This window comes from Jaculus jaculus, chromosome 1 (genome assembly GCF_020740685.1).
Source record: "Jaculus jaculus isolate mJacJac1 chromosome 1, mJacJac1.mat.Y.cur, whole genome shotgun sequence".
NCBI lineage: Eukaryota > Metazoa > Chordata > Mammalia > Rodentia > Dipodidae > Jaculus > Jaculus jaculus.
In genome coordinates this window covers 144,565,296-144,588,272 of record NC_059102.1, presented here as the reverse complement: position 1 = coordinate 144,588,272, position 22,977 = coordinate 144,565,296, and the positions used below count along the sequence as shown (strand labels likewise).

General features: G+C 54.3%; 1 protein-coding gene across 1 annotated transcript in view; it reads right to left on the bottom strand.

Annotated features, from left to right (window-relative positions):
• Positions 1-20,700, bottom strand: part of Ass1 (argininosuccinate synthase 1) — a 56,913-nt gene extending 36,213 nt beyond the window's left edge. Inside the window, exons 1-6 of the mRNA XM_045157921.1 lie at positions 20,607-20,700; positions 14,307-14,372; positions 11,404-11,510; positions 10,029-10,097; positions 7,991-8,179; positions 1,669-1,725 (exon numbers count right to left, since the gene is read on the bottom strand). Of these exons, the coding sequence (XP_045013856.1) occupies positions 1,669-1,725; positions 7,991-8,179; positions 10,029-10,097; positions 11,404-11,508 (420 nt within the window). The 5' untranslated portion in view covers positions 11,509-11,510; positions 14,307-14,372; positions 20,607-20,700. The remainder of the gene's footprint in view (positions 1-1,668; positions 1,726-7,990; positions 8,180-10,028; positions 10,098-11,403; positions 11,511-14,306; positions 14,373-20,606) is intronic.
• Positions 20,701-22,977: the final 2,277 nt, after the last annotated feature.

The following is a 22,977-nucleotide window of genomic DNA, read 5'->3' as shown; positions in this document are numbered from 1 at the left end:
AACTTGGCAGGGTTCACTGTGCGGCGAAACCTTGGTGAAGTGCGGGGGGGGGGGAGGGCTTTGAGAGATGCCCTGGCTCCCCCGCCCATGCCAAAGTTGTGGTGGGTAGATGGGGGACGAGAAGTTGGGGAGGTGTCCAAGCCTCCCATTCCACCTGGATCCTCCCCGCCCCGCCTGCAGGGTCAGGGACAGGTCCCCAGGAAGTGAAACTCAGCAGGTCTGTCTCTGAGCACAAGTTGGTGTGGGGGGACATTGGGCAGCTGAAGCCCTGTGGTGTGGCAATAGCAGGATCTTCTCCTGCCCTAGCCCTCGACCTGCTCAGTCCCAGGAATACAACACCCTTAGCCTGGTTCCCCGAGACCTTTCCCTAGCCCATCACAGCCCCCGGGGGCTTGGCCTCTCCAGACAGACAGACAAAGACCCAAGAAAGCAAACACCACGTTTCCCTTCCCCCAGGCTGCTGTGGGAACCAGAAGAGAAGGTGGCAGAAGGAGCAGTGTAGGGAGTCAACAAGCAGTTACTGTCCCAGACTTCTCAGTGTCCTAGTGTGTGGCATCCAATACATCCGAGCTCATTACCACTCACTTCCAAGCCGCCTCAGTCCCCAAACCGAGGAAGGGACACCCTCTGGGGGCTGAGGGTGGGGTTGGGAGGTGAAAAGTCTCCCAGGGACACAGAGGGGTTCAAATGGGGGCTGTGCTGCATGGAACACAGCCATAGTCACCTTGCCTCTGGCTGAGCATCTGGGAGGTGGCCGTCCCCCACACCAAGATCAGTACCAAAAAAGGACGTGAAACCCCATCAGTAGTTCTGAGTAAGCAGAGTCTATGTTGGATGACAACTTTTTGGATATATGAGACTCTATCAAATACTAAGATGATGTCACTGGATTCGTTTTCTTTCTCTTTTTATTTTATTTATTTATTTATTTTTGTTGTTCCGAGATAGGGTCTCACTCTAGCTCAGGCTGACCTGGAACTCACTGTGTAGTCTCAGGGTGGCCTCGAACTCCTGGCGATCCTCCTATTCTGCCGCCTGAGTGTGGGGATTAAAAGGCGTACGCCACCACGCCCGGCTTCATTTTATTTCATTTTTTAAAGTTACAGCTACTGCAAAATTTGTACTTACATCTGTAGCATGCATGATTTTGCTCTCATTGATATCGCCTTAGGCATGCAATAACTGGAGCCGGCCAAGGTTCGCACCAAGTCAGCACTCAGTTACACATGGAAGAGATGAGTGAGTGAGTGAATCAATGAATAGCTCAGGCTGGAGGGGCAGAGACCGTGGGAACAGGCTACGTCAACCCCATGTTTGCTCCTCTACCTGGGTGACAGGCACATGCCACGCAGAGGTTGATCCTAAGACCCTGAGGATCCCTATCCCAAGGAAATGTCTGAGATACAGGGGTCACCCATAGGTAGCCAGGTAGGGGACATGGGATCCCACCATTAAGATCATACCAAATATACAAATGAAAGAGCCACCCAGGCACCTGGGCAGCCCCTCTGGGAAGAGAAGGGCCTGGGGGTGACCAGCCCTCCTACAGATTGCCAGCCTCCTACTGCATTCTCCATAGGAGTCCCAGGTACCATGGACCTGTACTTGAACTTCCTGGAACCTCAGGCTCCACCCACTTTTCACCCCCATGGGAAGGAGCAGTCTTACCTTAATTTGGGGGGCCAGCGAGTAGCAGGTAAGTTCAAAGCGGATCTGATCATTCCCCTGAAACACAGAACAGAGGGCTGTCAGGAGATGAAGCCAGGGCAGAGGAGATGGCTCAGCGGCTAAAGGCACTTGCTTGCAAAGCCTGTTGGCCAGGTGCCAATTCCCCTGTACTTATGTAAAGCCAGATGCGCAAAGTGTTACACGCATCTGTAGTTTGTCTGCAGTGACAAGAGGCCCTGGCATGCCCATACTCTTTCTTTCTCAAATAAAATAAAAAAATAAAGATCAGAGGTCAGTGTAGTATGTAGTCTCAAGCTGACCTCGAACTTACAGCAATCCTCCTACCTCTGCCTCTTGAGTGCTGGGATTAAAGGTGTGTGCCATCACACCTGGCAGGTTTCTGTGCGTGCGTGTGTGTGTGTGTGTGTGTGTGTGCGCGCACACGTGTGTGCACATTCAAGTGGGGTCAGAGGACGACCGCTCTTTATCATTCCTCAGAACCTCCATCCACCTTTTCTGAGACAGGGTCTCTCACTGGCCCAGAGCTCACCAATCAGACTAAACTGGCCAGTGAGCCCCGGGGTCCTCTTGTTCCCACCTTCCCAGTGCTACATACGTGTCCTACCACACCCATCAAACTTATTATTTTTGCTCTCAATCTAGTCCAGGCTGGACTTGAACTCACAGTGATCCTTCTACCTCAGCCTCCCAAGTGCTCAGTATTAAAGGTGTGTGCCACCACACCCTACATTATTATTATTAGTTTTTTAACAAATGGCATTATTACTTTCATTAAAATTTTTATTGCTTCACAGGGAATTTCATTACAGTGTTTTCACCCCCAGCACTTTTACATGGGTTCTGAGGATGGAACCCAGCTCCTCGTGCTTGCACGAAGGCACTTGGCCCTTTACACTATCTCCCCAGCCTTGGTTATTAGCCTGTTTTAAAAACAGAGGCTGAGGGATCAGCCTCTGGACCTCTGGTGGGGCCAGCACTAGACCTCAGGGTCTTCCCAGTCCATGCAGGAGGCCGGGTCTGAGTGCCTGGAGTATGTGCAGAGTGGTAAATGACAGTCACCACGCGCTCGTACGTGCCCTGGGTTGGCACCCAGGGCAGTGCTACTGTGAGCCCTGAACAAGCCTCCTGGGGCAACCATGCACACATACACAGACATGCTTTGAGCATGTGCCAGGTGTGTGCACAGTTCGGGGGATGCAAGTGGAGCATGAAGCCACCCCTGGAACTGCAGGCCTGGCACCCAGAGACACCAGGCTTGAGAACCCTGGGGGCCATGTGCTCTTCCAGGTGGCCCCCAAGCTGCTCCCATTGCAGCCTTCTTCTGAAGGCACCCCTTCGTGACTGGGCAGTGCCCCAGGCTAGAGGTCAGATTCATACCAGACCCTGGGTACCATGGTGCATGGATCCTCTACCCCCACAAAATGGAGGTTCCTACCGCTCCATGGGCCTCAGATTCCCCAATTCTACAGAGGCCAACTGAGGAAGGAGACAGAACCAATTGGGAGAGAGGACATTTTGCTTTCAGCTTCTCTGCCAAGACAGGGAAACAGGTCCCGAGAGCACATGGGCAGGTATCCAAGGGCACAGGAAAGGTCCTGAACAAAATGACTGTCTTTGTGGGTCAGGCCACCTGAGCACAGGTCCCAGTACCCTTGAATAGATCGCCTGTTCCTTTTGCTGTCTGTGTACAGCCATCCTGACGACACTCCCACAAAATGGAAGGAAGAGGGTCTGGGGTGCGCACACACTGCCAGGGGAGACACTGCGCCACCCCCTCCTGCTTCACCATCGGCTCGTGGAGAGGGAGACTCATGCGCTGTGAAATAATAGACTTCCTTTTCGCCTACTGTGAAAACCGCACGGGCGCAGCCAGGCAGCAGCGGAATAACATGTTATTTTCCGGAGCTTTGTCGGGTGGCGCAGAAACCTTGGTTCCAGCCTCTCCTCCACCGAACCAGGTGCTGTGTGGAGCTGTGACCATGTCCCTCCGACACCTCAGAGGTTCAGGTAGGGCCTCGCCAACCAGCCTCTCCTTTTTCCATTTAGCTCCTGCAATGAGCACTTGCCACGCACTCACATGCATGCAGCCACAGGGCCGACGGGACCTTCTATCTCTTTCATCTTTGCAGGGGTGCACAGGGGAGCTCAGTGAGGGAAGCCCGTTGCCTAGGGCCACACAGCCAAGACACCGCTCCCGACAGCTTGCAGTGGGGCTGATTCTGAGTTCTGTGCGCAATGAGTTCATGGAGTGGGGTGGTGGTTATCTGCCTCCCACTGGCCTCAAGACCCATGGGCAGCACCCTCTGGGAGCCAGGGCCACTCTAGCATAGAGCAGTCTCATCACAGATTTGTGCTGGGCCTGGCCCATCAACTCAAACCCCCCCCCCCCAACGGCTTCACATTTCCCCAACACAAAGGCAGACTGTGCTTCCCCAGCCAGGCCCGGCGGGGCTAGTGTCTGCAAACCCAGACGGGCCGGGAGACACCCATCTGTTCGGAAAGCCCGAGACCCTCATAGAAACCAAACACACTTCCTTGGCTCAAAGTCTGTCCCAGGCAAAAGCCACTGGCCCTCTCTGACCAGGTCTAATGACACCAGGACAGCGTCCTTGAACAGGAAGGAGCCCGATACAGATGTCTGCCCCATCACGCGTGTTCTGCAGTGAGCGTCTACATGGATAGAGGGGCCTGGGAGTCTCCCATCTGCCCTGGGACAGCCTTACAGATGGTGCCATTCACAAAACTGCCCCTGCACCCCTTAGTCTTAGGCTCATGTTTCTAGCTTTTCTTTCAAAACTGGGTGTGTGGGAGGGGGTTAAGACTCCCAGCTCTGTGTCTCTCTGGGTGGGCGGACAGGGGTCCCTGCTTAAAGTAGGGATGAGCAAGGGTGAGAAATGCTGTATTGTTGATTGAACTGGGTGCTGGTCAAGCCAGGCAGGACCACTGAGACAGAGCTGTCTTGCCTCTGGGTCATGGCATGGCTGCTCCTACGGTTTAGGACGGTCTTCTCTAAGCATCACTAGCTGACTCTCACTTCCTCTGCGTATTTGGGCATTACCCTGCCAGTGACCCTGCTGCCGTAGTGTCCCTAAGCCCTCAGTGCCTCTAACTGGCTGTAGTGTGACCTGGTTGCACAAGAGTTCTGTGTTAAGTATTCATAGAGTGTCAAAAGCTGGGCACGGGACTGGAGAGATAGCTCAGCAATTAGGAAAAAGTGGTACATGTGTCTGGAGTTTGTTTGCAATGGTCAGAGGCCCTGGTGCTCCCATTCTCTCCCTCTCTTTCTCTCTCTCAAGCAAATAATTTTTTTTTTTCAAAAGCTGGCCATGGTGGCATATGTCTGAAATCTCAGCAATGGGAAATCTGAGGCAAGAGTCTGCTAAGCTCAAGGTCAGCCTTGGCTCCACGGTGAGACTCTTATCTCAGTAACAACAAAAATGCAACCACTGTGGGGCTCAAGACCTGAGGAGAGGCTGAAACAAGGAGCCCGGGGCCATGGCTTCCTGCATTGCTGAAGGCCGGAGAGAAGCTGAGTGGAGCCAGCGCTGAGCTACTCCTAGAACCTTAACGCTGACCTGCTCCTGAAGGTCGTGGGGTACCTCTCTGATCTGGGGTCTCCATGGTGTGTTCATACCCAGGCCATGGGGTCCTCCCTCTTCAGTGACGGCTCTACCAGTGTCCTACTGGGACCTGCCTCTATAATACCCTTATGCCTGGTTCTGCATCGGGGTTGCGGTCCTTCAACATGTGAAGCCACCCGTGTCCATCTCAACCTGCCCAGAGAGGGCTTGGCCCCAGCCTGGTCCCAGGCCTTCTTATCCACATTCCCCCACCCCCCGCCGTCTTCAGAAATTGTCTCCGGAGGCTACCAGAAGCTTCTAGGCAATGCACACGCAGGGAGACAGGCACAGCAGTATGCCTCACCTGCCAACCCCACCTGCCTCAGCAGAGTCAGGATACGCACTCCCCTGGCAGCCCTGCCGTCCCTACCGCTGGTCTTGGAGGCCCAGGAATGTTTCAAGTCTGACTGTCCCCCCTGCGACCCCTAAGTGTGAGCTGCAGGGATGCTCCTGAGCCCCACGCAGAAGGAACCCAAGCTCTGCAGGACCCCAGCGGGGAACAGAGCCACGGAAGGGTGCCGCCGCCTGCTACTGCAGCTTTCTCTAGCCCAGGTCTCTGGTGCCCTCTGGTGGCCACATGCAGCACAGCCCACAGCTGAGTGCGGCCACTCCCAGCCCTTGCAGGCTAGTCGGAGAGCAGCCCAAACCAGAGCAAGAGCCAGACCTAGCCACTTGCGCTCCAAGCCTGCATGCTGCTTAGCAGATCCTGACGGTACCACTGATAAAGTAACTCTGAGCTGAACTTCTTCCAGAGTCCCATTCCCCCAGTGTGCCTTTCCTGGCTGGGGGAGCTCGCTGGGACTCATTCCACTGGGGCAGTCGCGATGGCCTGGGAGCTGCTTTCTCCTTCCATGATGCTTGTTCAGACAACAGCTTGTCTCTACCCCATGCTGTGTACTCCTGGAATTCCGCTCATCTCTCCCAGCCCACCGCACGCACCCAGGAGTTACACCGTTTCCGTCCCCGAAGCAGAGGCTCATGCGGAAACGCTGCGCAGTGTAAAAGCGGAGGCACTTGATTTGAGCCCGGCGCCTGACTCTCTCCTGTGCCTCTGCAATCGCGGCCTCTGGTGGAAGGCACTTTTCACTTGGGTCCTTGGCATCTGTGTCACGCAGGCCAGGAGACCAGTGAAAACAAGGGTCTTAGCGGAGGGCAGGTTCATGAAGACGACTGGCCAGTCTGCTTTCCACCATTATCTGTTCACCGCAATTCCCTGACCTTCCTCGCTTTCGCTCCCTGATGCTGCCCGGCTCCCTCCCACGCCACCTTGTCCACTGCGCTCAGGACACAACCAAGCCGCCGAGCTTGGCCTAGCTCTGACCCTACTGCGCTCTCAGATAGAAAGTCATCCCGGGCTTCATATCTCCGGGCCTGGCACAGGCTCCCTTAGCCTGACGCATTGTTCTCCAGCCTGTGATGAATCTACCCCGATGTGTCCAGAAGAAGGCCATCAAGAGGACACAGGAAGTAGCTCTTGTCCAGTTCCCCGACCCACATGTGGCTCCACATCACAACCGATGCTGCCTTATACCATTCTTTGCTTCACTAGGAATACTATGCCTGTGCCCAGAAGTTACCCCATCCTTGACAGGCTGGGGACAAGCTGGCTAATGCAGTACCCAAGCTAATGAAGGAGTACCTGGGATTTCACACATGCCCAGGCCACAAATCAGCTCTCCTCCACCCCAGCCTCAACTGTGTGCCCTCGTGTCCCCCCCAAGTATCACCTTCACCAGTTACCAGGCCAGCAATGGAGGGAGCCTCCCTACCCTGTCACTGGAGAACTTCAAAAGCATACAGATGGTGGGTGGTTGAGCAGTCACTTTCTGTACCAGGCCACTGATGTAGTGTCCACTGACTTTGAGCACTCATAACCCAAGTCTCCAGAGAGAGAAAGAGAGAGAGCTTGACAATTGGCACACCAGGGCCTCCACCATTGAAATCAAACTCCAGACGTTAGTGCCACCTAGTGGGCATGTATAATCTTGCAGTTGCTTCAACTGTGTGTGTCTAGCTTATGTGGTATCAAGAGAGTTGAACATGGGTCCTTAGGCTTCTCAGGCAAGCACCTCAACCACTAGGCCATCTCTCCAGCCCTCTGGCATTGTGAAGAAGCCCAGTTCTTAAGCATAGCCACCTGGGGAAACCTGTCCTCATGGGGTCTTCATTGTACCAATGGGCCAGGTGCCAAGCCTGTATGACCTTAGTTGGTCTTTACAGAGGTAGGTTAGTTACAATGAGGTCCTTTAAAAAGGGGAGCCTGGGCCACACAGGCCCACATACACAAGAGGAAAGCTGGCATGAACACACATGAGGATGGAGGATGAGGTACCAGGAGCGGAGCCAGGCCTGGGGCACACCCCTCTGAACCTTCGGAGGAAGCAGGTCACACTGTAGGTAGCCTTGGACTTCTGGCCTCCAGAACCCTACTCTCCAACTTGTTCTTAACCCTTTCTACTCTGTTCCATGGTAACATGTACCCTGTGATTTTAATCAAACGTTTCAGGTGATGTGGCTCTCAGCAGAGGCCTGAGCTCAGGCAGACAGAATCTGCAGCTTGCAGCTATTACTGCATGGCTGTTACTGCTCATCACCCCAGGGTCTCTGTTCCCCTCAGCAGACTGCCCCCCCCCCAAGCCTTCGCCCAGCTACCAGCCCCATCTACTCAATCCTTGCCTTACCTTTCCTGTAGCGCCATGAGACACGTACTTGGCCCCTTCACGCTTCGCAATTTCCACCTGCTTGCGGGCGATGCAGGGCCTGGCAAGAGAGGTGCCCAGGAGGTAGCGGTCCTCATAGAGAGCACTGGACTGGACAGCAGGCCAGATGAACTCCTCCACAAACTCCTTGCTCACATCCTCGATGAACACCTATGGGGAGAGGAATTCTAAGAAGGGGTCTAGCCAGGATGGGTGCAGGGGGCCCAACATGAATAGAGAGACCCAGTGGCCTCAGGTGGCCCACAGCAACGGCTAATAGCTGTGATGTATCAGCACGATATACCTGGCTTTTCTTTCCCTTTTGCAGCATTAGCAGACATCGCTAATCAACTCCAGCCAACTACACTGGTACGTTTTCCTTCTGCACTCATGACAAACATTGCTAATCAATACCAACACACCATCCAGCTGAAACTGGTTGTGACTCCTAAATCCTAAATCCTAAATCCAAGTGTGTATGCCTTTAACCACTAAACCATCTCTCCAGCCCTGGAGATAGTTTTAGTTGTCACAGTTGCCAGGTTAGATGAGGAAGAAGAGTTTGTAACATCTAGTAGGTGATGCCAGGGACCTTGTTAAACATCCTCAAATGCCCGGGACAGCCAGCCTCATGTCAAAAGGGCCAAGGTTGTGAATGAGGAACGATCCTCAAAATGCAGAACTCTAGGCAGGGCTCAGGCTCTCACAGGAAGACAGCGGGAACACTGTACAATGACACTGATACGTTATCTATCTTCCTTTTTCACTGAAGCAACATTCACCTGGATGTCACAAAAGCAACAGTGAGTGAATCCTCATGCCGTATGAAAGAAAAAAAAAAAAAAAAACAGGAAAATGACAAATACATAAATCAGACTGCAGACGGGTCGTGAGGCCAGAATGATCGACAGTTCTTCCCCTTTCATATGAAGCGAGCCCTTGTGCTTGGCACTTCTCTCTCTGCCTGGCCTGTGACCAGATGGCCCCATCCCTCCATCTCCTCTCTCCTGGGCTTGGGGCCTCAGACAGAGGCGGGAAGCTGTCATTTGCAGGCCCTGGCGTTCTCGTGCACTGATTCTGCAGCGCCAGGCAGCTGCGGAAGTGCCCTGCAGAGGGACCAGTTCTGATAAGACAGGGGGGCTGGTGGTGCCCCCTGCTCACTTATCAAGTGAAACACTGAAGGTGGCAGGGTCTTCCTCACAGGGAGTGGCTCACGCGTGGCACCGACAGGACTCATGATGAATAGGGCTACACGGGCTTCAGCTGCCATATTGTCCTGTGGCCAACGGGAGCCTGCCCGCCACAGTTGGCGCGGCGCAGCTAACGCTGAGCCTGGCCGGAGCTTCCTGACTCTGTTTAAGGGACAGAAGGATGGGGAATGGACAGAGAGGTGAAAGAGGGACGGAAAGGTAGGTGGATGATAAACAGATGAATGGACGGCTAGATAAATGGATGGATGAGAACGTAGAGATAAAGGACGGACAGGGAGGCGATGAATAATGGGTGGACGATAGGTGGAGAGATGGATGAACGACAGGTGATGGACAGATGACGGATGGATGGAACGACAGATGGGTGGTTGCCAGATTGGGTAGATGGGTGGAGAATGGTGAAAGCTGGATGATGGGTGGATGGTTGTTCACATATCTGAACAAAGTATGATCTCATCTTCTTGGAAGCAAGAGGACCGTCCAGAAGGCATGCCGGGGACAGGGCTCTGCTGCCCCTCCATGCCACAAGCCCACCTCCAGCCCTCCTGCCTCTCGTGATTACCTTTTTTTTTTTTAATTTTTATTTATTTATTTATTTGAGAGTGACAGACACAGAGAGAAAGACAGAGGGAGAGAGAGAGAATGGGCGCGCCAGGGCTTCCAGCCTCTGCAAACGAACTCCAGACACGTGCGCCCCCTTGTGCATCTGGCTAACGTGGGACCTGGGGAACCGAGCCTCGAACCGGGGTCCTTAGGCTTCACAGGCAAGCGCTTAACCGCTAAGCCATCTCTCCAGCCCTCGTGATTACCTTTTTGGCCCCGAGTTTCAACGCCTTCTTCCTGGCTTCCTCAAAGTCTTCCTTCTGGCCGATGTTGGCCTGAAGAGCAGAAGCAGCAGCCAGTGAGCCCAGGGGCAGAGAGAGGGGTGCGAGAGGGCTATCTGCCCCGGGGGGCAGGTGCTCAACCAGTCACCACCCCACACATAGCCACTTGAGCACTGCAGGAACATCTCATGCCTGGAGCTGCACCGTTGGGTTTCCTGGCCACTGACTTCCCCTTCTCTGAGCATGCCGGGCTATGACTGTGCCTGTCGGCAGTCTTGGCTGCTCTGTGGAGAGGCCAAGGAAAGCTGGGGATGGATTTGGACAAGCACCTGGATCCGGCCTTGCCTGAAGCATTCCTACCCCTGGACTTCTGAGTTATGGGAGCCAGGAACTGTTTTTGTTTGTTTGTTTTTCAAGGTAGGGTCTCACTCTACTTCAGGCTGCCCTGGAATTCACTCTGTAGTCTCAGGGTGGCCTTGAATTCATGGCGATCCTCCTACCTCTGCCTCCCGAGTGCTGGGATTAAAGTCATGCGCCACCACACCTGGCTTAAGAACTGCTTTTTTTTTTTTTTTTTTTTGGTTATTCTAGAATTGTGTCGAAGCTCGTCAGTGGAGCTCGTTTGATTAGGGATGTCTGCTATGAACCCTAGAGGAGAGAGTGGCACCATTCCTAACCTCTCACCTATGACCTACTTGTCAGCCCAGAACAAGGAGACCCAGGGGTACTGCCAGCTCTGGGGGGACCACATGCCGTGTTCAAGCCCAGGGAAACTCCACAAGCAGGCTGACCTAACGGTAGAGCCAAGGTCATGTTTGCACACTCTCTCTTTAAGTATTTTATTTTTGTTTATTTATTTGAGAGAGAATGGACACACTAGGGCATCCAGCCACTGCAAACAACTCCAGGTGCACATACCAACTTGTGTATCTGGCTTATGTGGGTCCTGGGGAATCAAACCTGGGTCCTTTGGCTTTGCAGGTAAGCACCTTAACCGCTAAGCCATCCCTCCAGCCCTCTCACTCTCTTCAAAGCCAGCTTCCTCTGCCTCAGGGAGATGATTCAAAGACAAAGGCACAGGTAGGAGGACTGCCATGAGTTCAAGGCCAGCCTGGATCTACAGAGTGAGTTCCAGGTCAGTCTGGGCTAGAGTGAGACCTTACCTCACAACAAACAAACAAAAAGAGATGAAGGCATTAAGGCAGTTCCATGATAGGCTGTGTTTTCAGCCCTTGCTCAAGATAGGTGCAGGAGGGAGAGAGGTGGGCTTGATGGAGAGATGGCAGGCAGCTAGAGCAGAGAGGCAGAGGGTGGGCTAGATGGGCAGCGGGGCCCGTAGGCATGCTGGGTACCTCCTCACCAGGTAGGCGATGACATCATAGCCTTGCTCCTTTAGCCACACGAGGATGCAGGAAGTGTCCAGGCCACCACTGTAGGCCAAAACCACAGAGCCCTTGCTGGACATCTCTGGAAGGAGCGGTGAAAAACGTGAGTGTCATGAGGCTGGGCGAGCCTGTACAAACTCTTGACCTGGTCCCATGACGGCCCCCTCCCTCCGCCCTGGGTAGCATTATCCTGACAAGGCCTCCACCGCCTTCCTGCATGAATCCTTCCCCAGGGCCCCTGACCTGCCAGATTTGCACACAACCCACCCGAGGGGGTGCTGGGAATGCCATGGGGGGGGGTTGGGGCCAGCTGAGGGGAGACAGAACCAATCCTCAGCAGCTGGTGCAGGCATCTGAGGCCTAACAGCTGGAGCCAGGCCAATGCCCCAGGGGTGCAGGGAGGAAGGGGCCGGGCCTTTGTCAGAACTGCTCCTTACTAAGCAAGACAGTGCCAAGGCAGGGCCCTGAGGGGCCTTGTCTGGATCACCCCGAACCTCCAGGGTGATCCCATGAAATAGGAGCCACCATCCTCATTGGTGAGACAGACTGGGGCTCTGGAGGTCAGCTGTGTCAAGGTCACAAAGTGAATGTCTGTTAGCCTCTGGAATACGGATTCTCACTCAGCATGCAGTGCCAGCTGCTGCCCAAGGGTGGGCCAGGAGAGGAAGCCCACACGGCCCCAGGTCCTCCCCCACACTGATGCCTCTTCATTCACTGGAAGTTGAGGCACCCTGTTTGTTTTCAGCTTCTGAGAAGGGCACAGAGTCCCCCCAGCACATCAGTGAATTCAACTCTGTAGATAGTTGTGGAATGGGACTCAGAGACTGACTTCCTTGTGTGCAATTGGAGAAACTGAGGCCCAGAAAGGGACAGAGTGAGGCAGAGATACACCACTCTGTAACTTGGGTGTCCTTCCCCGAAGCCACAATAGAGCTATCCCTCGTCAGTGAGGATGCGCATGCCACTGCTGCTCTATCTCACTCCTCAGCTACACGGAAACTTCCGGAAGGCAATGTGGCCACCTGCCTCCTTACCTTTGCAGCTGTTTCTTAGTTTAAAAAAAACATTGGTTCAGGGTCTGGAGAGATGGCTCAGTGGTTAAGGCACTTGCCTGCAAAGCCTAACGACCATGGTTCAATTCCCCAGTACCCATGTAAAGCCAGATACACGAAGTGGAACATACATCTGAAGTTTGTTTGCAGCAGCGAGAGGTCCTGGCGTGCTCTCTCTCTCTCTCTCTCTCTCTGCTTGCAAATAAATAAGTAAATAAATTGAAAATATTCTTAAAAATACATTCAACATAATTTTTGAAGGTTGAGGGAGAGAATATGGGAGTACCAGGGCCTCTTGCCTCTGTAAACAAATTCCAGATGTATCCACCACTTTGTGCCTCTGGCTTTCTGTGGGTACTGGAGAACTGATCCTGGGTCAACAGGCTTGGCAAGTAACTGCTTTCAATTGCTGAGCCATCTCCCCAGCCTGCAGCTGTTTCTTTCACCTGAAGGACCCTGGTAAACTTCTGAACATTATGCCCTAGCAATAACTCTGGGAGCTGCTCTACCATGCCCCATAGAAAAAGTAAGATCAGCCAGGCGTGGTGGCACACACCTTTAATCCTAGCACTCGGGAGGCAGAGATAGGAGGATTGCCATGAGTTCAAGACCACCCTGAAACTCCATAGTGAATTCCAGGTCAGCCTGTGCTACAGTGAGACCCTACCTTGAAAAAACAAAAAGAAAAGCAGAAGAAAAAAAAAAAAGGAAAAGTGAGATCAGGCTGGAGAGATGGCTTAGCAGTTAAGGCACTTGCCTGCAAAGCTTAAGGACCCTGGTTCAATTCCCCAGTACCCAAGTAAGCCAGATGCACAAAGTGGCACATGTGTCTTGAGTCCAGTTGCAGTGGCTAGAGACCCTGGCATGCCCATTCTCTATCTACCTCTTTCTCTCTCTCTCTCTCTAAAATAAATTTTTAAAATATATTTAAGGGATGGAGAGATGGCTTAGTGGTTAAGTGCCTGCCTGTGAAGCCTAATGACTCCAGTTCGAGGCTCGATTCCCCAGGATCCACATTAGCCAGATGCACAAGGGGGTGGATGCATCTGGAGTTCATTTTCAGTAGCTGGAGGCCCTGGTGCGCCCATTCTCTCTCTCTCTCTGCCTGTCACTCTCAAGTAAATTTTAAAAAGTTAAATAAATAAATATATATATTTAAGAAAAAAGAAAAACGAGATCACTGCCTTGGGTATCATGCTGGGTGGGTCAGCAGGCAACAGGACCCGATCTGGACCCCGGCCCCAGCATCCGGTAGAGTCTGACCAAGGGCAGAGTCAGGTGGGGTTCTTGTCAGAAGACATCGTGGATAGACCTCCACACACGTGCAAGGCCAGCGGGTCTACCAGCCTGCCATCACCACCACGAAGGTCAGGCTATGTGTCCCGAGTCCTCTCCCTGAGCCTGAGGTGTAGAGAGAGGCTCAGTGACTTTCTGGGCAGCGCAGTCAATCGTGTGACAGGTCAAGTGAACTTTGGAACCTGAGCACGGGACTATGCAGTCCCCAGCACATTCCCCAGACCCACATGCCAGTCAGCCCCAGGTCTCAAGGTCCTGCTGTCCTTTGGACTTAGGAGGGGAACACCTCTGGGGACCGTGTGGTTGGGGCTGGGGCTCATTCTCACTGCAACCCACAGTGCTCCCCATCGTGGGGGCATTCAGTGATCTTCCCAGGGCAGCTGCCCCAGACCTTGGTTGCTGGTGACTCAGCAGGTCCCGACCCTGGAGTCAGAAGATGGTGCCCATGGCAACAGCAACCAGGCAACTGGCCACAGAAGACAGTGGGAAGGAGAGGACGAGGCAGGGGGCGGGAACGAGGCGGGAAGTACCTGGGACTGCAGGTGCCGGTGGGCTCTCGGTGTCTGGAGTCTGTCTTCACAGATGGGTGAATCACTCTGCAAAAGTGACCATGCTCAGGTGCCTGCGTGATGCTGAGGCCCCGGATGTGGCCTCCATGGGCCTGAGCCAGGAGACACGGCAACCCTGGGACCTCAGGACAACTGTCCAGTCCAACGCCAGAGGCTCTGGAGGACTCTGTGCCCCCACTCGCGTGACGGGGCTGGGGGCGGGTGGGCAAGTGGTATATTCTGTTACGTCTTCATAAGCATGCCAGGACTCTTGCCACTGCAGACCAACTTCAGATGCATGTGCCGCTTTGTGCATCTGGCTTCATGTGGATGTCAGGGAATTGAACCCGTGCTGGCAAACTTTGCAAGCGAGCGCCTTTAACTGCTGAGCCATCTTCCCAGCCCCCTGTTACCTCTTTTAACGACTCTATTGGTACACCTCACACATCATCAACAAAAAGCAAACGTGTTTGTAGATTCATGTTTCTATGTATGTGGGCGCATGTATGCATGCATGCGTCTGACGGTCAGAGGACAATGTTGGCTATCATCCTCCCTACACTGTGTACTTTTGGGGGACAGGATCTCTCATTGGCCTTGAGCTCACCAATCAGGTTAGACTGGCTGGCCAGTGAGTTCTGAAAATCCTCCTGTGGGCCGGGTGTGGCTGAGCACGCCTTTAATCCCAGCAGAGATAGCAGAGGCAGAGATAGGAGGATCTCTGTGAGTTCAAGGCCAGCCTGAGAGTGCACAGTGAATTCCAGGTTAGCCTGAGCTAAAGTAAGACCCTATCTGGGGGAAAAAATCCTCCTGTCCCCACCTCCCTAGCACTTGGATTATAGGCTTATGCCATCACGCCTGGCATTTATGTGTATAGTGGGGATTGAACTCAGGTCCTTGTACTTGCAAGGCATGTACTTTACCAACTGAGCTATCTCTCCAGCTGCCAACTAAGTAGATTATTTCCTTTTTTTCTTCCTTCCTTCCTTCCCTCCTCTTTCTTTCTTTCTTTCTTTCTTTCTTTCTTTCTTTCTTTCTTTCTTTCTTTCTTCTCTCTCTCTCATGCTGGACATGGAAGCCAGGGCCTCATACATATCAGCCAAGTGCTCAACCTCTGAGCCACAAGTTTATTACTACCGTGGTGTTGGGGTGGGACTCAGGGCCCTGTACATGCTAAGTACGTGCTCTGTGCTGAGCTGCACCTCACCTACGTAAAGCGTACATACTGGCAAGTTTCACACGTCACTCAGAAAGCCGTCCCCACACTCCAGATAATAAATACACCCAGCTTGTGACAAGCCCCTCTCTCCATTTGGGGTCGGCCCCATTTTAGATAGGGAAACTGAGGCTCGGGAGAAGGGACTAGCCAAGGCTTTGCCTTGCTGCCAAGTGACAAAGCCAGGACCCAAAGCCACATACCAGCTGGGCTCCGCACCCCTCTGCTCTGCCTGTAGGGACAAGACCACCGTCTCTGGGGGGCTCCAGAAAGGCAGGCCTGGGCAAGGAGTGGTTGTGGAGTTCTCAGACACACCAGGGTGTCAAGAGGAATGTGTACTACCCCAGATTCTACCACCCCTTAGAGGTGCCCTGCTTCCTTCTGGCCTCCCCCCCCAAAGCCCCCTGGATGCAAGGAGGTGGGGCTCCTCATTGACAGACTAACCAGTTACACTGGCACTGCCCGCTCCAGTGCTCTTACGGGCCTTTCCAGTGTCAGAGCACACTGTCTACTGAGTTCTAATCTGCCCTCCCCCGCACTCAACCATGAGCTCCGTGGGGCAGGGGCCACATCCAGGCACGGGGTGCCAGGCACCCCCCATGTCACCGTTACTTTTTCTCTTTGGAGGGCCACTCACTGCAGAGAACAGAGCTGTGGGCTTCTATGAGACCTTGCCCAGAAACCAGGGAGGCCGCCCCTGTCTCTCTGACAGTGTGGGCACGGTCTCTGTAGTCCTCAGCTTGGACTGAGAGGTGTGGTGTGTGTACCTAGGGACTGTGTTTCTGGAAGCACATGTGTGTGTGTGTGTGTGTGTGTGTGTGTGTCTGCACAAGCATGTGCCTGTATCAACCCAAGATCAGGTACCTGAAAAGGTTAATTTGTGTGCATGCCTCCGTGTACTGGGGGTGTGCACCTGAATGTACATGCATGTGTGTGTGTGTGCATGCACAGAGATTAGCTGCGTATGTGAGCTGAGCAAATGATACACTCAGACACTAGTGTCACTCCTGACACCCAACTCCTTGAAGGGCCTCATCTGGCCACCAAGGTTCCCGGGTTATGTGAGGAGGCTGCAGCTGTAGCAAAAGCTACATGAAGCCGTGGCCTTGACTTTGTCCGGAGAGACAGAAAGACAAGGGCAGTGCAACAGTGAGCGCGTTGTCTGCGGTGGGGCACTCAGCATGAGTCCTGTAGACCTGGGTTCAAGTTCCTGAGGCACTCTAAGCATGACAGTTCCATGGGGGTGACCCCGTCCTGTCCCCCACATCTGACTGGAAGGATTCAGGAAGCTGCTGGGGAAGGAGCCCGTGTGGAGACCAGCAACCACTCCATACCACCTCTGTGGGTGAGCTTAGCATGTCCCTGGCCCTCTGGCCTTTAGTTTCTCCAACTGCACAAGCTGAAAGCCTTTTCAGTTTAGATACCCCAGGACACTGAGCTTCCTTCCTTCCCAAGCGAGGCCCTAGCCAATATGACTACACTCAGGAAGGGCCCAGGGCAGGTTGGTCCAGCTCCCAGGGGCAACGTGGACAGCCCATGCCATTCTAGGTACTTGGAACAGGAAGAAAGTGACCTCATGTCAAGCTGCTTTCCAGTTGGTCTTAGTTGGCAAGGTGTGTGTATGGGGTGGGGGGGGGCATCCTCTGGCTTTTCTCAGCCACAGTCATCTGGCAATTGCCAAGGGAGCATGTGCCAGGCTAGCCAGGGCACTTCTCCACACCAAGGAAACGTGTGTGTTTCTAAAGCTGGGGAACACAAGTAGAACCTGTGGTCAGAGTCACAGGCGTGTCATCTCCAGGTAAAACCTATCACAGTCACCTCTTCAGATGGAGCCGGAGGAGACAGGCCAAGACCACATGTTGGTGGCTGCAAACCCAAGCTGACTGCAGACTGCCCTGAACTCTCTGGTCCCTTGAGAGCCAGGTACCCTTTCTCCACTTCCTGCCCTGATGGCTTGTCACTAATGGTCTTTTTTTTTCCCCCTCTGCTCAGGATTTCTTCATCCCTCATTCTCCAGTGACATTCTAATTCAGTTCAGCTTGCTTTGTCATTAATCTTGCTTAAAAACCCTAATTCTGGGCTAGAGAGATGGCTTAGTGGTTTAGGCACTTGCCTGCAAAGCCAAAGGACCCAGGTTCAATTCCCCAGGACCCACATAAGCCAGATGCACAAGGAGGCGCGTGCGTCTGGAGTTCATCTGCAGTGGCTGGAAGCCCTGACACACCCATTCTCTCTCTCTCTCTCTTAAATAAAATAAAATAAAATAAAATAAAATAAAATAAAATAAAATAAAATAAAATAAAACCCTAACTCCACCTGAGCCAGAAAGTTCTCTCCAGATCATTCTAAGATTTCAGCTCCTGGGCTGGGGAGATGGTTCAGTGGGTCAAGTGCCTGCTTTGCAAGCATGAGAATATGAGTTAAGTCCCAGCACCAGGCATAGAGATGCCTGCCTCTAACACCAGAGCTGGGGAGTCAGGGACAGCGGGGTTCCTCGGACTTGCTGTCTAGCTGGTCTAGAAATGGTGAGCTCTGAGTTCACTGTGGTGGTGCACACCGTTGATCCCAGCACTCAAACAAAGAACACCCAGGAAGAAGAAGGCTGGGGGAAGAAAGGGCTGACGTCTGCTGGCAGCCCCAGGAGGAGCTTGTCTAGCAGGAAGGGACTTCACACAGCTCTGACAGCTCACCAGACCACTTGCAGAGAGCTTGGAGCTGAGACAATGACAAGGAGGTCAGTAGTGCTGGGTGGGACCACACCCTTGACCGAGACAGTAACTTAGTTATGCACACCCCGTGACCGCGATATAAACCTAAACCCAAAGCCGGCGTGGTGGTGCACACCTTTAATCCCAGCACTTGGGAGGCAGAGGTAGGAGGATCGAGGCCACCCGGAGACTACATAGTGAATTCCAAGTCAGCCTGGGCTAGACCCTATCTTGAAAGAAAGAAAAAAAAAAAAACAACTAAACCTCAGGATGGAACCCCAAAGATGGACTTGGGGCAGAACCCCTTTATTTGTTCCAATTCCCTTTCACTATGGTCTCTTTAGTTGGCCTGTCAAGGACTGGGGGGCCAGGCCTAGCTGGTTTGGGCTGCAAGGGCACTAGGAACACGCACACGGAGGAAAAACAAAACAAAAAACAACAAAACACACTGATGCATTCATGCTGTTGCTATCAAAGTGCTTCTGAGGGCCTGGCCTTTCCCAAGTCTGGGGGAGAGATCCGCTACAAGGAGGGAAGAAAGCCAGGCCCTGGAAGGTCAACCTTGCCCAATGCGGTCAGAGAAAAGTTAGTGCTGAGCCTGGGCTTGGTGGCGAGTCAGGAGGATGGCTGGGAGTTCAACGCCAACCTAAGGCTACAGAATGAGTTCCATGTCAGCCTAGGCTAGAGTGAGACCCTTCACCCTGGGGTTGGGGTGGTGCCTCAGACTGAGTATTCCGGCAAGCAGCAAGGTACCTCTTTCCACATAATTGCCCACCGGCAAGCCAGTTACTCAGTTCAGTGCGCAGAGAAGGCACTTGGCCGGCCTCAGGGCACCCAGGGTGAAGACGAGATGGGCCATGGGAAATGCTGGCACAGCAAGTAGGCCTGGCTCCACCCCAAGGCTCCCCGAGTTCCTGGCTTAACAAGCAGGGGGCAGGAAGGTAATTGGGGGTGTGGGTACTTAGGGGTGCTGAGACTGTGGGCTTCCCATTCTGCTCCCCATGCCTGTTCCCCACCCCAGAGGCTGGTGGGGAGGTGGAGTCATTCACTGGGCCCACTGGCACTGAATTGGAGCCAGGATTCCTTGAGCAGGCCTCCATCCTCGTCCTCCAGCTCCTTAGCCCTGATTGGGAAGTGGAGGCAGACGTTGGGGGAAGGCAGTGGGGGGGGAAGTTTGCAATGGAGTGCCCTCCAGTTCTTATCCAGCCCTGTAGTTCTCCTGGCCTTCTCCACCTGCCTCAAGCCTAGCCCGGTTCTACATCTCACATTCCCAGACCTAGGAGGGCCAGAGGAGACCCAGGCCACGGGGCTCCACTACGACCTCAGACAACCTCCTAGGTCCCTGGCCCCAGGAGTAAGGGAGGTCTAACAGGCAGAGACCGGGAGCCGGCAGCAGGGAGGCTGGAGTCTGACGCAATGCCTCACCTGCCCTGTCACCAGCCAGGGGGAGCTGTGAGGGAAGGGATCAAAGCCAAGGCTCTCTAGATCTACCCCTGGGCAAAGGACAGGTTTGCTCCTGCTCCGGCACTGCAGCCAGCCTGGCGGGCCCACTTCACAGAATGGAGCACTGAGGTCCCCCATTTCTCCATGACCCTGCCCCCAGGGAGGGTTGCAGCCTCCTAGGGGCCCAGGCTGTAACCACCCCGAGACGAGACGGTCATTTCCTGCAGAGGGGCCCCTCCCATAGAGCCAGCCAGCTAGCCTCAGGCCAGCAGGAAACCCGACTGGGAGTGGCCCCCGCTCAGAGAGAGTCCCCATACTGTCGTCGTCCCTCGGAGAAGGGAGCCTGGTCACCACCAGGGCCCGGGGGCAGGGAGTTGGGTATACACCTGTGCCGGGCACATTGGGGCAGGGAGTGCCCTAGGCCCAAGCCCCGAAGGGCAAGGGTCAGGCGGAGCTTGGATCTCTGGTTTCACGCAGACGTAGGGGTGAGTCGGAGTGGGGCGAGAGGATGCAAACCTCCAACCCATACGGACTCTCAGGGTCTCCATCTGGGGCCTTCGCTGCACAGAGAATGCGAGAAGGACGATCCAGAAAGGCCCTCGGCTGGCACAGGGGACACATGGCCTGACTTGCTCCCCAGACCCCGGGACTTGAACTCCTATCAGGTCTCCCAAGCCAAAAGAACCTGGATCCCGGCTCCAGGCATGTGCGCAACAGGAGCCCCGGGCCTCCGCCTCCTTCCCGGCCGCGGGCTGCGCAGCGACCCGGTGGTGCGCTCGCTGCCCTCTCCCGGCGGGCGGGCGGGCGGGCGGCCGAGGCGCGCGTCTCCTCCCCGGCCCTCTCCTGCTGCGATCCCGCGGGGAGGTGACCTCGGCTGGGGAGTGGGGGGAACCAGAAAGGCCGGGGACTCCTTACCAGGGTGCAGGTGGCGGTGGCAGCAGACCGAGCAAGGCCGGGAGAAGCACGCATCCCGGGTTATAAGCCCAGGGCCGAGGGGGTGGGGGTGGGGGATAGGCAGGGATCTGGGACACGTGGGGACACGCGCGCGACAGTCCCCGCCCTCGGGCCGGGCCCCCACCCGGAGCCTCTCAGAGTTCGGGCCACCTGCGGTGGGCGGGACTGGATCGCTCCTTCCCCTCCTCGACCCCACCCCCTCTCCAGTCCCGCCCGGGGCCCGGCGCCAGCCTCTCCTCCCCCGGGCGCACGGGCGTGGGCGCTGGCGGCGCGGGGATCTTGACCCTGGCAGCCGCTGGAGTCGCCGGGGGAGGGTGGCAGAGGCGGGAATTACCCCGAGTAACTGAGCAGGGTGATCGCAATCGTTTTGCGAAGACACTTGCCGCCTGGCCCTTCAAAGCGCTTTAAGGCCGGAGCGGGGATGCTAGGTTCAGAGGCTGCGGACCTACTTTTTATCCAGTGCCTGGAGTCCCTCGCTCCCCCACTCCCCCCACACACACACCAGCCCCTGAGCCAGAGCCCACGGCCCATAGGTTTGCATCTGTCGGTCTCCACTCTTTCCCCACAGCCTGGCACCTGCCCAGATTGCCCAGGGCCCACAGTAAACGGTGGATCAAAGACTGGCCGCCTGCTGACCCATTGCATGGTGTGGAAGGCCGAGGTTCACAGAAGCTGCTGGCTAGTAAAATGAAACTGGGGGGGGGTTGTGCCCAGCATCTGCCAGAAGGGTGTGTCAGAAGCTCCCCAGCTCTGTTTGCACCCCAGGGCATCTCATGGTCGTCCCTGCCCCACTGAACTCCACCCTCCAAAATCATGGCCAAGCCCATCACTCTACAAGTAGGCCCTGGCCAGCTCTGCACCCGGGCACAGGAGCCCCACTCCATACCCAGCTGCCTCTCTGAGTCACCATCAGGCTTTTGGTGCCATCCGTGTTCCATCTCAACCACCTGGTCCCTCAAGGCTACAAACAATAGCTGTACTGAGTTGTAGGCACAAGATCCTCCAGAGCCCCTGATCCTCTGTCCTTTCAACTCATATTGTGACTCACGAAGGCCAGGAGCCCCTGTGAGCCATGTAGGGCTGAGTACCCATAGATGACTTGGAGGCGTCCTCTTGCCAGGACACTGTATGACAGCTGACACATGGCTCACTTACTCTGGGCCTTCTACAGGCAGGTGGCAAGTAAAGGGCATCACAGAAGCATACTGGCAGCTATTGTGAGACTTTGAGATCATCCCTCCTCTTTGCAGCCTCAGTTTCTCCTCTGTAGAGCTGGCCCAGGGCAGGTGTTTGAATTATCTTCCTGTTTCCACCTTCATGACTACTCTTGTTTCAATTTTTAAATTTTTTTAAAAATTTATTTATTTGAGAGCAACAGACACGGAGAGAAAGACAGATAGAGGGAGAGAGAGAGAATGGGCGCGCCATGGCTTCCAGCCTCTGCAAACGAACTCCAGACGCGTGCACCCCTTGTGCATCTGGCTAACGTGGGACCTGGGGAACCGAGCCTTGAACCGGTGTCCTTAGGCTTCACAGGCAAGTGCTTAACCGCTAAGCCATCTCTCCAGCCCTCAATTTTTAAAATTTTATTTATGTATTTATTATGAGAAAGAGAGAGAGAATGTGGGCATGCCAGGGCCTCTAGCCACTGCAAACAAACTCCAGATGCATGGGCTACCTTGTGCATCTGGCTTTACATGGGTATTAGGGAATAGAACCTGGGTTCTTAGGCTTTGCAGGCAAGTGCTTTGACCACTGAGGCATCTCTCCAGCCCCTTCATGACTACTCCTTTTTGTGTGTGGTTTTTCAGGATAAGGTCTCACTCTAATCCAGGCTGACCTAGAATTCACTATGTAGTTTCAGGCTGGCCTCAAACTCACAGCAGTCCTACCTTGGCCTCCTGAGTGTTGGAATTAAAGGCATGCACTGCCACGCCCCACATGACTACTCTTTCTGAAGTAAATACTTTAATATTTGATTAATTAATTAATTAATTTGAGAGAAGAGAGAGGCAGATAGAGAAAGAGAATGGGTAAGCCAGAGTCTCTAGCCACTGCAAATGAACTCCAATGCATGTGCCACCTTGTGCAGCTGGCTTTATATGGGTCCTGGGGAATCAAACCTGGGTCCTCTGGCTTTGCCGGTAAGCACCTTAACCACTAAGCCATCTCCCCAGCCCTTATTGCTTTTATTCCCGGCGAACAGACAGGAGCCGCAGTGTGCGCGCACACACAGTATCTTTCCCAAGGCCACACAGCGTGTAAGTGGCGAACTAGAATACAGTAGCCAGAGCTCCAGCCAGTCCTCTGCTCTAGCTGAGGTCTGAGCTGG